This window comes from Tiliqua scincoides, chromosome 8, assembly GCF_035046505.1.
Source record: "Tiliqua scincoides isolate rTilSci1 chromosome 8, rTilSci1.hap2, whole genome shotgun sequence".
NCBI classification, from domain to species: domain Eukaryota; kingdom Metazoa; phylum Chordata; class Lepidosauria; order Squamata; family Scincidae; genus Tiliqua; species Tiliqua scincoides.
The window spans coordinates 37,978,948-37,994,045 of record NC_089828.1 but is presented as its reverse complement, the minus strand read 5'-3'; the positions used below and the strand labels follow the sequence as shown (position 1 = coordinate 37,994,045).

The following is a 15,098-nucleotide window of genomic DNA, read 5'->3' as shown; positions in this document are numbered from 1 at the left end:
GCGTGGGTCCAGCGGGCAGGCAGACGGCCTCACACTGCAAAAGATCCTGCCCACATCCTCAGGTTCCACAAGCTAATAAGAATTCCACACACCAGGACCGACAGATGCGATGGGGACATAACCAGATATTACCAATGTGAAGTCCAAGTTGTGGCAAATCTGAGCGATTTTATCCGCAAAATGCCTGGCAAACATGTTACAGCAGACCTCTGTGTGCTCCTCCTGGTGGGGTCTGATGGAGGAGATCCCGCACCACACGGAGCAGTTCTGCTGACCAGCTTTGTGCGGACGCAATAGTGGCAGAGAAGGAACGCTTCACTGCCACTATCGCCCTGTAATTGACCCTAGCCTGTGTACGGTCAGATCTGTCACGAGTCTTCCTCCACCATTGCTCAAGACGTCTACCCTGCCGCTTCATTATTCATTGCTCCTCGGTAAACCAAGGAACTACTTTGACTGCTAGCTGGGAGACACTGCTCAGGATCAATCTCATCCACACCCCTGGCTATCTCTGTGTTCCAGAGATCATCTAGAGCCTCAGATAAGACAGTGGCCTTAGCAGTAGGAAAATCCCCCAAAGCCCTCAGGAAACCATTTGGATCCAGTAGTCTTTGGGGGCGGACCATACGATAAGGTCCTCCACCTCTGTGGAGACAGGAGTCTGCAACAAGTCTAAACCTTACCAGGAGGTGATCTATCCATAACAACAGAGTGATCTTAATCTCCACAACCAGTTCACCATCCCTTTGCCCAGGCACAAACACCAGATCTAATGTGTCCAACCTCATGAGTTGGAGTAGAGATGTTTTGTGACAGGCCCATGGTTGCCATGACAGCCATGAAATCCTGAGCTGCGCCAACCGCTGGGGCCTCAGCATGCACATTGAAGTCCCCCAACACCAATAAGCAGGGGGCCTTCAATGCAAAGCCCAAGATCAACCCAGTCAGCTCAGCCAGGAGACTGTTGGGCTGCAAGGTGGACGATACACCAACGGAATCCCAATCCTGTCCCGCCCTTCCAATGTGACATACAGACACTCAAACCCAGTGAATTGCCGGACAGGGCTCCTGGCAAGGGAGATGGAATCCAGATAGATTATTGTGACCCCCCCCCCCAATCCTTGCAGTCATGGCTGCTGCACTACCCGGAAACCCAGTGAACAAAGCTGGGAAGGATTCACTCCTCCTGCTTCATCCAACCAGATCTCTGTGATACATGTCAGATCAGCGTCCTCACCCAGGATTAAATCCTGGATAAGACAGGTTTTATTATTTACTGATCTGGCATTTAGAAGCAGCAGTTTCATACCCCTGGGGCTACTGCCAAGGCCTCCAGTTGTCAGAGAGCTGGAGGGAAGGCTGGAAAGAGGGACATTCTGTTTATGATGGACCCTCCATCCCCTAGAATGGCCTGCACTCCCTCCACCACCATATCTTCCATGGCCTGTCACTCTATTGATGGTGGCATCTTTCCCGTCCCCTGAACTCCTAGATGGAAATAAACACATCTCTTACTGGTGAGGCCCACCTTCTAAAAGCCCATCTGTAGAGCACCTACTCAGAATTTGTTCTGTTACATACACAGCTTGGTACCAAGGCTTCCACTCTCGCCGATTACATATCAAATTGTAATTTGATACAGAAGCTGCAGTGGGGGGGGGGGGCAAAGATAAACAGGGAAAGAGCATGAATTTGGTTTCAGTTGGGGATGAGACCTAAGGGATGAAGCCAAAAACTTTGTTGTGAAAGGTGGGTTTGGGGAAGAAATCTAAAGGAACAGTGGGAGTGAATTTCAGGCCTATGGGGGAAAAATTGCAATCTTTTAAAGAAAATGGACACCTTTGGATAACCAGGGAGGGGCTAGAGGAACAAAGGTCACCACACCAGCATTGTGTGAACAAAAACAAACATTCATATGCATTTGCATAAGGTGTAGAGGTATTAATACATTTCCACATGGGAAGAGGTTGGAACCTTCTAGCCGCAGGCAGTCCACACTATTGACAGGACCCAGATGGTTTGTGGAGTAGAAAGGTGCTTTGAGCTTTTTGTGGAGGATTCTTGCCTAAGAACATAAGAAGAGCCCTGCTGGATCAGGCCAAAGGCCCATCTAGTTCAGCTTCCTGTATGTCACAATGGCCCACCAAATGCTTCAGGGAGCACACAGGAAGGCCTCTTCTTGTGCCTTCCCCACACTTTCTCATCTTTCACTGAAGTGCTGAACAAGGAGAATGGAAATCAACCCTCACTGGATGGTTTTGAAGCTATGTGGTATCTTCACCCAGTCACCATCACCCCCAGGCAAGCTTTCAAGCAAGCATTTTCTTTCTAGCTGAAAGTTCGCGTTGATGATTCCAGATGCTGAGCTGAATGCTTACGCTTTTGATAGCAATTTAAGGAGGATAATAAAGTGTACCTAACTAGGCTGGGAATATTTCAGCAACTATTTCCCAAGCAGTTGAGCCATAATCTCTACCCATACTGCTGGCTCTCAGTGTTCTAACTAGCCAATTAAATGCAATGCTAACATAAGGTGGAATGTTGTTGTTTTTAAGTCATTTCTTCCCATTTTTCTCAGCACTCCCCAAGGCTCCAGGGACTCCTGTAGTAACAGAGACAACTGCCACCAGCATCACAGTTACCTGGGACTCGGGGAATCCTGACCCTGTGTCTTACTACGTCATCGAGTATAAATCCAAGAGTCAGGATGGGCCATACCAAATCAAAGAGGATATCACCACCACACGTTACAGCATTGGAGGGCTCAGTCCCAATTCTGAGTATGAGATTTGGGTCTCAGCTGTGAACACCATTGGACAGGGGCCCCCCAGTGAATCTGTGGTGACACGTACTGGGGAGCAGGCACCTGCCAGTGCTCCCCGGAATGTCCAGGGTCGGATGTTGAGCGCAACAACCATGATCATTCAGTGGGAGGAACCTGTGGAGCCCAATGGGCAGATCCGTGGCTACAGGGTCTACTACACCATGGAAGCAGATCAGCCTGTCAGTAACTGGCAGAAACACAACGTGGATGACAGCCTCCTAACCACAGTCAGCAGCCTTCTGGAGGATGAAACCTATACTGTGCGTGTCCTGGCTTTTACATCTGTAGGAGATGGGCCACTCTCAGATCCCATCCAGGTGAAAACACAGCAAGGAGGTGAGTCTTTGTAAGCACTTATAGTCCACAAGCTTTGCAATACATCTGATTTCTGGAGGTCTGCAAACTGCTGCATGATGGAGCAAGTGTATCTCATGCATCTGTGTTGGGGCCTAAAAGGTCAGTGTGGACTGGGATTCTGTCTCAGCACAGGCAAACAAGGATCTAGGTCTGGGGTCTCCAAACCCCAGCCCGGGGGCCAGATGCAGCTCACAGAGTGCCTCTATCCGGCCCACAGCCAGCCTCTGATCCCCTGAGAGCCTCTGGCCCAGCTGACCGAACACAACCAGAGTTGTGCTTGTGGGGTGAGGAAATGGGGATACATTTAAAGTGTGTGTGCTTTATTTTTGGGGCTTTGTTGGTGCTTGGAGAAATCCTGGACATTTGAGCCCTCTCATTCATTTCAGTCATTCATCTAAGTTCCATCTCTAATGTATTTATTTAAATTTTATATTTAATTTTTTTTCCCGGCCCTCGACACTGTGCCAGATATTTGATGCAGCCCTTTGGCTGAAAAGTTTAGAGACAGTGAATAAAAACTGGTCTGGTACTAGACTAGAAGAACAAGAGTTAGGTTGAATACAGGGTGATGGTCTTGTATAATGCATTGCTATCAAGTTGTTCAGACTGAGGATTCAAGCGTGGAGAAACTGGTGTATAGAGGCAGCCAAGCCTCCATTGGTTCTTTGGGTCTCCTGAATTGAAGAACTGCAGTATTGGCTTCAGCTGTAATAAGGTTGGTGCTGGATATTCAAGGTCTGACCCAGACATGGACTATGATGAAGGGGAAGGGCTGAAGGCAACCTGGACAGTCCCCCTCCACATCTGCCTATGTATGCCAGACTATTATTTCGTGGATTGTACATAAGCTACAACTCCCTTTGGCTCAAAAAAGCATATTCTGTTTTGTTAAGAGCTTGCATGGAAGGGGTAGATTTTGAGGCCCATACCTCCATCTCTACAGTTCCAATCCAGATCTCTCCTCCATGTTTTACACATGAAAAAGAAAACACGTTAGAGCTAATTATATGACTAACATCATGTCTAGTTTAGTTCTCAGGTTGTTGGAAGTTGCAGCCTATGTGCAGTTTGCAAAATAATTGTCATATGTAGGCACTGAGAACTATGAACACTTTTGACTCAAATTTTGGGAAGCTGAAGGGGACACAAAATAGGTTACCAGTTTTTGGTTTAAACAGGTTTTTGAGAGATTTTTATACCTGTAGAACTTAGCTGAAATGGGGGGAAGGTCATGAAGCAGTTTCCCCGGAAAAGGGGGGTGAGGTGTCCCCCATTTTGGTACTTTCATGGGAAACCGAACAAATGAGAAAAGTTCATTTTATTGGCAGCATTATGCAGAGTGAAATCTGCTCCTTTTCTTGCCATCAGAGTGGATTATGCTTTGCATGTTGCTGGGGATCACCTCCCTTTAAGCAGCTTAAGAAAATTGCTATTCTAACAATATTGTGCTATCATACAATAAAGGACACAGGCGCAAGAATGAAAGTTAAATCCTGTGGAAAATAAAACTTAGAAAATGCAGTGATGTCAGTTAAACTTCCTATGTGTTAACACCAGGTGCAAGATTGTGATGTTTATATTAAAAGAAGACTGAATAAATTACTGGAATGTCCCTACTGTCTACTGGTCCTGTGAATAATTTCTAATATAAGCTTCTTTAGAAAGGAAAGAGAAAAGTGAGAAACAGACTTTTCCACCTAACTGTACACAGAATGGATATAGAAGCGGTAGAATGAACTCAGACCTGTAGTAAATATGTTTGTGTACTAAGGAACCAGAGTTCCTTTGAGGAGATTATTTATATATATAATGTTTATATGACACTCCATGAGAGATGAGCTAAATGCTCCAAAATTATAAGCATTTTATCCTGTCTACCTAAAATGTATGTGTGTAGAAAGGTGGAATACTACAGGTTTCACAAATTTGAATTATACCATGAAAACCTCCAAACCATTCCTCCTGCCAAGGCCTGCTTTTTCTTATGTGTGCTGGTGCCCAAATATTGGACATCAGCCCAGAGTTCTTGTGCTCATGCTCCTCCCCTACACCTTGCTGATAACTTTACATGCACATAGTAAGATATGACACTTTGCAGCTAATGAGAGATTATGCTTCATAATCTCTATTATGTGGAGGGAAAATCTTTATGTGGAGGAAAAAAAAGATATCAGTTACATTTCTGTCCATAACAACTGTAGTGTTGCTTTCACATGATGGAAACAAAGGTGATGCTTCAGACTCAGGTTGTCAGCCCCTGTTGTCATCTTCACATGTATTCGATGTTGATCCATTATAGTGAAGATCAGTTTCTCAAGCCATACTTGGGGTTGCAGTGTTTGTTTTTGGTTTTGTCATCAAAGATATTCCAGTAGCATTCCTGATGAGGTGTCATAAGTCTGAAGCATGATGACACTCTCCAGTGAGGAAACAAGGATAAACAGAAATGTGTCTGAGATTTTTCAGTGATTTCAGACAAATTTCTGATGTCTGGTTCTGCTTTAGGAATTGCTGCTCCTCCATATTAAAAGAAATACGAGGCTGCAGGCAGGTGCCCTTTGTCAAGTTCCTCCATTATGTTTGATAACAAATTGCTATACAGCCTGACATCATTGCTGTGTATTTCCCCATTCTATGTTGCTGGCTGATGCAAGTGAGGGAAAGCTCTCTGTATAATACTGTCAGGACATGAGTGTTGAATTCACTTCCCCTCCCACTAATCTTACCTGCGACATCTTCTGGGTTTTTTCTCTCACCATCATCAGTTCCTGGGCAGCCAATGAACTTCCGAGCAGAAGCCAAGAGCGAAAATACTATTTTGCTGACCTGGAGTCCTCCCCGCCAGGAAATCATAGTGAAATATGAACTCCTCTACAGAGATGAGAATGGAATGGAGGTGAGCACCCCATACAGAGCCCTGAGCTGAAAGATGCATCTCCAGTTCTTAGTGGATGGGATCCAAGTATGGACCACCTTGTAGGCAAATGTGGCAATGATGCCTGTTCACATTTCTGCTCTTTTTCTTTCTCTTTCTGAACCATCCCCATCCCCAACTGCAGTTTTCAAGGACCTTTGACCCAGTGACCTCATTCACTGTGAAAGACCTGAAACCCAATACAGAGTATGTCTTCCAGCTGGCAGCTCGCTCAACTTTGGGCCTTGGGGCCCACACCCCAGAAGTCAGGGAGCGAACACTACAGTCTAGTAGGTGTCTCTCCTTCCCAGAATTATCTGAAGGGATCACAATCAGGAAACAGAGACAGAGGTTGGGTGCTGAGGCATGGGATCGTAATAGGGTGGTGGCTGTAGGGGCTAATGGGAGGTTAGGGTTGGCAGCTGCATGTCTTAACTTGAAACTTATCACTTAACACTTGATTTGAGGATCAAATATGCTCCTGAAGTCTGTTCAGTTCTCACAGTCTGCACGTTCTTATGGACAAATTGGGTGGGGAGCCAGATGGTCCATTCCAGTCTCCAAGCAACCTTCCCTGTCAGCTAAGTGAACAGACCAAAGTCTTGTCTTCAATACGCTGGGACATCAGCTTCTGGGGGAAATAGTATCTCTTTTTTTCAGGAATTGCTTATGCTGAAAACATGGAAAGTCATCATCATAATCCCAAATTCTCTTTGTCCTCCAGTCTTAAATTACCATACCAGCACAGACCATATTCAGCTGGCAGCCAATCTCTATGAGCAATGGAGGAGGTATCTCCTATTGCTGTCCCCCACCTACCTGGATATGGGGTGCTAGTAAGCCATACTGTCATCTGATTGAGCTTTCTGTGCAGAGCATAGTGGGAGAGACTGCCTATTGTTTGGTCCTGTTTTAGAAGCACAAATGGACCTCATGGCATAGCGGAGAGCAAAGGGGATGGGGGAAAGTGGATTTTGTGCATGGTGATACTTGGAGGGACAAGAACTTTTAGAAAAAAAATTACCATGGTCATCTTTTGAGGAAGATTCTTCCCCATGCTCCTATCACCTCCTTCCTTCCCTGCAATTCATTGTTCATAAACAAGTTTTGTTCCCCATAAGAGAAAGGCAGGATCTCCAAATACAAGTGGCTTGAGGGCATGGAGAACACCAGGGTGTAAACTGGTGCTGGTTTTAGTTTAATGGATTGTCTTCCTTTACTGTTGCCCTGGGGATGGCTCCAATCCCTGGCTGGCAATATTCCAACCTGGGCTTTTCACGAATCTTTGCTTTCTTAAAAAAAAAAAATGAGGTGATTTTTTGTTGGTCCCCCCACTCCTTTCTTTCTTTTTTTCTTTTTGTTCCAACCGCATGATTGGCTGTGGCAGGCTGTTCTTTGTGTTTTTCCGTCTCCACTCATCCTTACTGTAAAGAACTCAGCCACAGTTTGGAGTAGCCAAAAGCAAAGAAGTTTGGGGGAGGTGAGGAAGGTGACTGATGTGTGAAAACAAAACAGTGCTTTCCATCTCCCAGGAAATCCTTAATAAGTGGAAGCAGTTGTCTGCTTCACAGCTAGGTAGCTTCACCTCGTTCTGCCTCTTCTTATCATTTCTATCCTATTGGCCCTATTTTCTGGATCTGGAGGACCATTTATTTCAGTTTATTCTCCCTCCTTCCCTTTTTGCATTTTTTGTGTGTAGTGGCTTCTGTGCAATGTGAATCTAGATCCGGTGGTGTTATTCTGGTGCAATTTATATCTCTGGAAGATGCAAAATTTCTCTGGCTTTTAAAAAGAATTCAGTTATGTTGCAGTGGGGCAGAATTGGCATTGCTGGGCAGCTGCTGTGAGGGCCCAAGGCCCACCACTGATCCCTGAGAGCACTTATGTTTCCAAAGTCTGTGTGGTGGTGGTGAACTGACTCTCTGGCTCTTAGGGCTTACACATGTAAAAAGGAGCCCATGGAGAGGAGTTGCCAAGAGCCCCTTGAAACCTGGAGTTGGTCCAGTTAGGATGTGAAACTAATCCTAACCAACTTTCCAGCACTGAAATAGCTGTGCACTGCATTCTGCGGAGGGGATGCAGTAAGGAAGCCTCCTCAAGATAAGGACACATTTGTTACCTTACCTTGGGGCTGCATTGCAGCTAGGTCAGTGCTGGAAAGTTGGTTAGGATTGTACCCTAAGGGAGCAATCCTTACTGGCATTTATGCCGGCATAGGAGCCCCAGAAGGGTGGCAAACGTGCTGTAAAGCACGTTTGTGCCTCTGTGGGAGGAAGCTGCATCAGCGCATCTAGATGCACCAACATACGGAGGCCAGCAGAAGCCTCCACGGCGGCTTCCTCCCCGCCTCTTGTGCCTGCATACCTGCGCCGACACAAGTGGTGATGGTAGGTGTGGAGGAGGCAGGAGGGAGGCATTTCTGGGCAGGCGGAGGGCGGCCCTGGGGGTAGGCACATGGGGAGCTGGGGGTGGGGCTGGGACCCGGCGGTTATGCCGGATCCTAACCCCTGTCCCCGGGGAGAACGGAGCGACTTCAAGCCGCTCTGCTCTCCTCGGACTTGTGCCACCTCCAGAGATAGTGCAGGTCTGAGGAGACCCATTGGGGCGCAGCCCTTACCCAGGGGTAAAGTGAAGAGCTTCCCCTTGCCTCTGGCTGAGCCGCTGCAGCCAACGAACCTGTGTTGGAACAAACTTGCCTACTCCAGCTCAGGTTTGGCTTGCGCCCTAAGTGTGTCTTGCGTGACGGCATAGCTACTCTACAGACTTGGGGCCAAACTAATTATTACTTCAGTCATATCAAATATTACTTAACCTGGGGTGCTTGCATATGCCCCTTCCCAATGGCATGCACAAGAGGGCCAATGTACACTAGGACTGCAGTAACCTACAACATAATCCTCTGCAAAGCACAGTATGTCTTTGACAGATATTAAGACAGATATTTCATCAGGAAGCTCATGCAGATAAGGTTTCCTGGGGTTAGAAAATTTTGAAAACCTGGGAACTGCACATCATTTGAATGGATGGCATATGAGGAGGGAGAAGATTTTGTGGGGAACTCCTGGAAGGGGGGGAGTGCACTACTCTGTGCTCTGTACCACAGCACACTGCATCTCCTGCAAGTCTTGTTAGTAGTGGTTTGAATACCCAGTGTCAGGAGTGGTGGAAAGTTGCAGTGAGGACAATAACATTGCACAGTGCTTCACTTTCCCCATTATCATACACGAAAGGTAGCTATTTAATTGTTTAATGGCAAATAGTATTAGTGCACTCAAGGGTATCCTTGGACTTTGGCTGAACATTGTGTGTGCCCCAAGGATTCTTCATCTGGGGAAAATGTAGGTTTCGTACCATTTCAACTGAGAACTAGGTTGTATGCTGCTGAATTTGTCCCCTGCAACCAAATGGAAGACACTAAAAGTCTAGTCTGTTCATCTTTACCTTGACTCATCTTCGCAAAATGCCCACTGTAATGAGAGTTGGGGTATATGAAGAAGGCAATACTTGGATATCTGAGAGTTTAAGACCCTATGGATTCCTGTCAATTGGCTAATTGGTCAGTTGCCCTTTAATGGTTTCCAAGTGTTACATTTGCTGGTCCTTATAAGGAGTGAATTCCTACCATTGAATGGCTATTATTACCCAAATATATAGAAGAAAGTAAAGGGGTGACCTGCTAGGGTGGAAGCTAAACCTACTTCTTACCCCTGGGCCTCTTCTTCTGCCTGCTTGGGCCCCTCCTGGGTTATGTTTCATGGTCATGGTGGAAAATTGGCAACTATCTTATACAGATTTTCAGTGTAGGCACGCATCCTAATAGGCTGCTGTAGAAGTTGAAAATGTCTCACTTGGAGAGTCTAAGTTCAAGAGTGTTGTTTCTTGCAAAACTTTGTTGACTCTCAAGATCCATTTTGCATCCTCCATAGTTATAAGTGCCATCCAACAACATTGGCTTTTGTGAGGTCTATGTTCAATCAAAATATCTCATCCAGACTCCCCTGGTTTATTTAGAGATTTTGAACAATTGTATAGCTGGTGGTGGTTGTCGTTGTTGTTAAATGTATTTTTTTAAATTTCTAAATAACAGAAAAAAACTATTCTTTTGTGGATATGCTGATTGCTCAGCTTGTTGATAACAGGGGAAATGTAGGGTGTTGGAGATGACCAGAACTTAGTCTATGTTTTGGGGGTTTTTTCCTATTTTTTTTTATTACTCAAGGCACATCTGTGGAAGAGGGGGTGGACAAATGCTAAACCCTCTCTCTCTCTCTCTCTCTCTCTCTCTCTCTCTCTTTTTCTGGTCTTAGCTTCTTAAAGGAGAGGGTTCTTCCCAACACTGGAAGAAACTTCTTTGAAAAGTTATTTCAAGTATGGGAGGTGGGAAGAGGATTGTGGTTGGTATGGGCCTGTTCCAGTTTGTCTGCATGTGCCCTGTAAAGGAGTGCAATTCCACCCCTCTCCTCATTTCTGTTTTTGTTTTTGTTTTTTTGTTTTTTTACATCTAGGTTCTGGAGGGGGTTGGAAGGTTGCCAACTCTCTCTCTCTCTCTCTCTCTCTCTCTCTCTCGTGTTAATCAGTTCAGGGAGATTTGCTTCCTGATTGGAGAACTTGGGGAAGGGACTTTGTACAGCGGTCTTGTAATGTGGTGAAAAAAACTTATTTATTTTTTTCCTGGCTGGCTGCTGGAGGAACAAGTTCAATTCTTCCCTGATCCTGGCGACATTCTTCAGTGCTCCGACCTCCTAGTTCCGGGCAGACTTTTTGTCTCTCTTTTTCTTTTCCTATGCAGCCCCTGCTCCATTCAGCTCCCCCCACCCACCTACGCTATGGCGAGTTTTCTTTCTTTCTCTGTGTCCATTTACTAGCATGCCTGTTGGAATGCATGAGCGCTTTGACTAGGGAAACCACTCCTTTTTCAGTCTATAGCAGTATTTTTCTCCTCCCTCCCTCTCTCCCTCCTCTCTCTGCATATCTGCATCAGGTGTTCTTCAGAGATCAGTCTCTTTTTCAGCACACTCAAGGAACATGTGAGGATGGACATAGAAGTTACACTTCTAAGAGAATCAGAAGTAATTTGAAGGGACTTTTGCTACTCCCAAAATGCACTTTTTTTAAAATCATGAAATAATGTGGATTCTGTAGTTTTTCAGCTAAGTTCAGGATAAGCAGATTCCTATGATGCGGATCCCATTACTACTGTGATGGGACCCTATTGGCTAGCTATTATAACATTGTCAATCCCCACTGCAGGTTTCTTCCTTTAGTTTATTTAATGTTTTTGATAAGGTGAAGGATAGGTGCATATAGACATAAACACACATATGGCTTTTAAAAAAAAGGTTAGCCCACCTGACACATAAGGAGAAAGGCAACACTAAAGGATGACTCACTAATCCAGAGAGTGATCCAGCTTTTGGGATGAGACAGGATGAGAGATGGGGAGAAACTGTAGCTTAGTGTTGCACACAGAAGGTCCAAGTTTTGGTGGGCCACTGTGAAATACAAGAAGCTGGACTAGATGGGCCTATGGCCTGATCCAGCAGGGCTGTTCTTATGGTATATCCAAGTGTAGAGCTGGGAAAGAGCTCTATCTGAAACTTTCCTGATGGTCAGTGTAGACCAGTGGTTCCCAAACATTTTAGCACCTGCATTCAGTTTTAAAAACGAAACTCTTTTGAGACCCACCTAGCTTTACAAGACTAAAAAATAAGTTTCACTTTACCAGCCGCTCAAGTTTTTATCCTCTTTACTATGTTGAGCATACCACCTTATGAGCATTTGTTAAGCTCTGCATACATCAGATCAGGACCATTCTGGTGGCCTTGCATTCCCCTTCACCTGGCCTTCATTGAGAGGCAAGATGTGTTTGCCTACTCATAAGTAAATGCACACATGCAGTTTAGTTTCACTTTCCATAAGGCTCATTACATTTTCCTTGTCAGCTATCAGCTTATCAGTTTCCGTTTCATGACCCACCAACAATTGGGTTGCAACCCACAGTTTGGGAAACCCTACTGTAGATGGTACTATGCTGGATGGACTAATGGTCTGACATAGTAGAAGGCAGACTCATATATCTGGATTCACACTGTGGTTGAGGAACCCACTGTATTCACTTCTAGAATATGATATCAGAATAGTCAATCATCCACCTGAACAAAGATGACAGTGCTGAGTTGACTAGACCAAAGTTCCCTGTTGGCACAGAACTGTCTTGTATCCTGTCGTACTGTGAGGAGACCCCTCCTAGGCGCTCATGATTTAGAAGCAAGGAAAGTCTTCTATGCAGATATACCATTTTTTTTCTCTATGGTTTCATGCTTCCACCCCTCTTCTATACTCTTTCCCCAACCTGCATACAACATTCCCCATGTTTCCTTTTGTCTCAGCTTTCTCGTGCAGATGTGCATGGTTAACTAGCACTTCTTTTTCCTCCCTGCATGCAGCACCCTTCACAGCACTTTCTGCTACTCTGTCAAGGGTGGCGCTCCTGAGCATCATAACCCAAGTTTTGTTTTTATTAAAAAATCCATTAAACTAAAGGTAAAGTATTCTTTTTTGACTTGAAAGTAGTCTGACTTTAACTCTTCAAGTACCATAGACAGTAGATTGGATGTCTGGACAAAAATAATAAAATTAAAATGGGAGCGGTAATAGATATTTTTGAGGATGACTTGCCGTTAATAACCTAGCAGTATAGCAACAGACTTGAAGATCTGTTGTTGCTAGGTTTAAAAAATTGCTTTCTTTTCAAAATTCAGAAAAGTTTCACAAGTGTGGGGACAAATGTGTCTTAAATAGATTTGCCTGGAAATGAGTGAAGAAGACTCGCCCAAAACAATGAATGAATGAATGAATGAATGAATGAATGAATGAAAAATAACCCCATTCTAAATTGAGCATCCAACTCTGTCAAGTACCATTTTTAAAGCAACAACAAAATTTACTACCTAGCTACATGAGTTGTAGGATTGTGTCTTTTGTGTTTGGTTTCATTTGTTTGTTTAATAGCCAGTGACCTCAAATTAGACACATCCAATGTCTATGGTACCTAAAGGGTTAAAAACATGCACATTGCATTGGTGCAAAAGCTCAGTAAGGGGCCATTCTTGAGGCTTGGACAGTCAACTTTCAAAGCTTGCTAAAGGTGAGTACTGACTGGTCTCAAGCAGATTCACAAATACAGTCCAACCTGTCACCTTGTCCGCATGCCCCACACTTCTTCAGCACACTTCACTTCTCCCAGCAGCTCCCAAAACCCCATGGGAAAGGGACATTGTCAGATGCTATGTGTGAATCCAGCATAGGTGAGGGCCAGGGGTAAGATTAAAAAGGCTTCCAGCTTGTTCAAGGGATTTAACTTCATGATCCTCAACACATCAATTGTTATCTCCCTTATACATGCATAAGTGCACATGCACGCACTCCTAGCTGAATTCACACAGGTTGGGCTGGATTGTGAAGGAAACCCCATGAAATCCCTCGAAGAGTCTCTTGTCTGTAGGGTCTTCATTGGGCTGCCATCCTCTTGCAGATGGTATGGTCCAGAAAAGTATTAGCTGTGTTTTTTTTCCCCCTATGATTTCCCCCTTTGCTTAGCCAGAGAGAGTGCAACAGAACTCTTCCGTCCTCCCACTCCTGCCCACCTCCCCTCTCCATGTTTTCTTTTACCCCATCCTCCTGGGAAAAGAAGGGGTACAGCAACAGGCCCCTCAGGTTGGAGTTTTAGAAGGGTGAGTGAGCAAACAGTCTTCCCAAGCAACATTAGCAGATGGCAGTGGAAAACACAGAAGCTCAAGTTACCTGATGGAGCTCTTCACTCTGCTGTGTGTGTTTGGTTTTTTTGTTTGTTTTTGCTTTTCTTTTACTGGGGCTGATATTTTCCATTTTATTTCTTGCCTTTTTTTTTTTTAAAGTACTGAGTTTCTGATGTGGCTTTTAGGCTCAGGGTAGATGAGGCCAGGTCTGTCTCTGCAGTGGGTTTCTTGAAGTTCCCCGACTTCAATTGGGTACCTGAGGAGAGAAGTCAGTTTAGATGTCGTCATCCATTAAGAAGGGGAATGCGTTGGGTATTTAGAAAAGGAAAAGGCAACTGTCTCTTTCCGGCTTCCCAACTGGAGTCCTCTTACCACACAAAAAAACTAGACAGCTCCTCCTTCCCACTATTGCTACTAAGAGATTTTAGGCCTCTTTCTGCTTAGATTACAATATTTTGGGTTAGGCCCAAAAAAAAACCAAATGTTGTGGCTAGCTTCAGTGTTTTAATTTCAATGAGACCTAGCCATGACTACCTTCTTTGGATACATTCCAGTATTTGATTTCTTTGATTTATTTTTGCACCACTTCGAAATATAAAATTTACAGAGCAGCTTATACCAGGCCCCTGGTTGAAATGGTGATTGGCCTGGGCTGTACCACTGGGGGGGGGGGGTTCACATAATTGAAATGTTCCATATACAATTAAAAATCCCTGTACATAGGAAGCAAGCATTTTGAGGACAGAGCTGCTCAAGAATCCATCCCCTAACATGCTGGTTTTCAATACAGAGGGAGTTTTCAATCCTTCTGTGTTCATTCATACCACACATACATCCTTCCACTGTGAAGTGGTGCGCTCCAGACACAGGTTGACTACCTTAATGTGCAATAAGGCTTCAAATGACATTTGAAACAAAAGTCAGAGAAGTGGCCATAAAAATGGAAATATCTGTTTTAAAATTGAAACTAAGAACTTTCAAAAAGGCCAGCTAGATCAGATCACAGGCCTATCTTAGACTAGCATCCTCATTCCCATAGTGGCCCACCAGCTGCATCTGGGAAGCCCACAAAGCAGAGAGAAAGGCAGAACTGGTTTTTAAAGGTGTATGCGTGAGAAAGTATAATTTCAGAATATGTTTGCTTGGTGACAATCCTCTTAACCCTGGAGACCAATTTACTGCTGTCAAAATGGCAAATACTGTCTGTAAATCAAGCATACTCAAATAACAAATAGTGAAATCAAAT

At 44.7% G+C, this 15,098-nt stretch overlaps 1 protein-coding gene across 5 annotated transcripts in view; it reads left to right on the top strand.

Annotated features, from left to right (window-relative positions):
• Positions 1-15,098, top strand: part of PTPRS (protein tyrosine phosphatase receptor type S) — a 442,958-nt gene that overhangs the window by 313,876 nt on the left and 113,984 nt on the right. For all 5 annotated transcript variants that reach the window (XM_066635289.1, XM_066635292.1, XM_066635290.1 and 2 more), the window contains exons 8-10: positions 2,579-3,160; positions 5,947-6,077; positions 6,241-6,385. In XM_066635289.1, the coding sequence (XP_066491386.1) occupies positions 2,579-3,160; positions 5,947-6,077; positions 6,241-6,385 (858 nt within the window). The remainder of the gene's footprint in view (positions 1-2,578; positions 3,161-5,946; positions 6,078-6,240; positions 6,386-15,098) is intronic.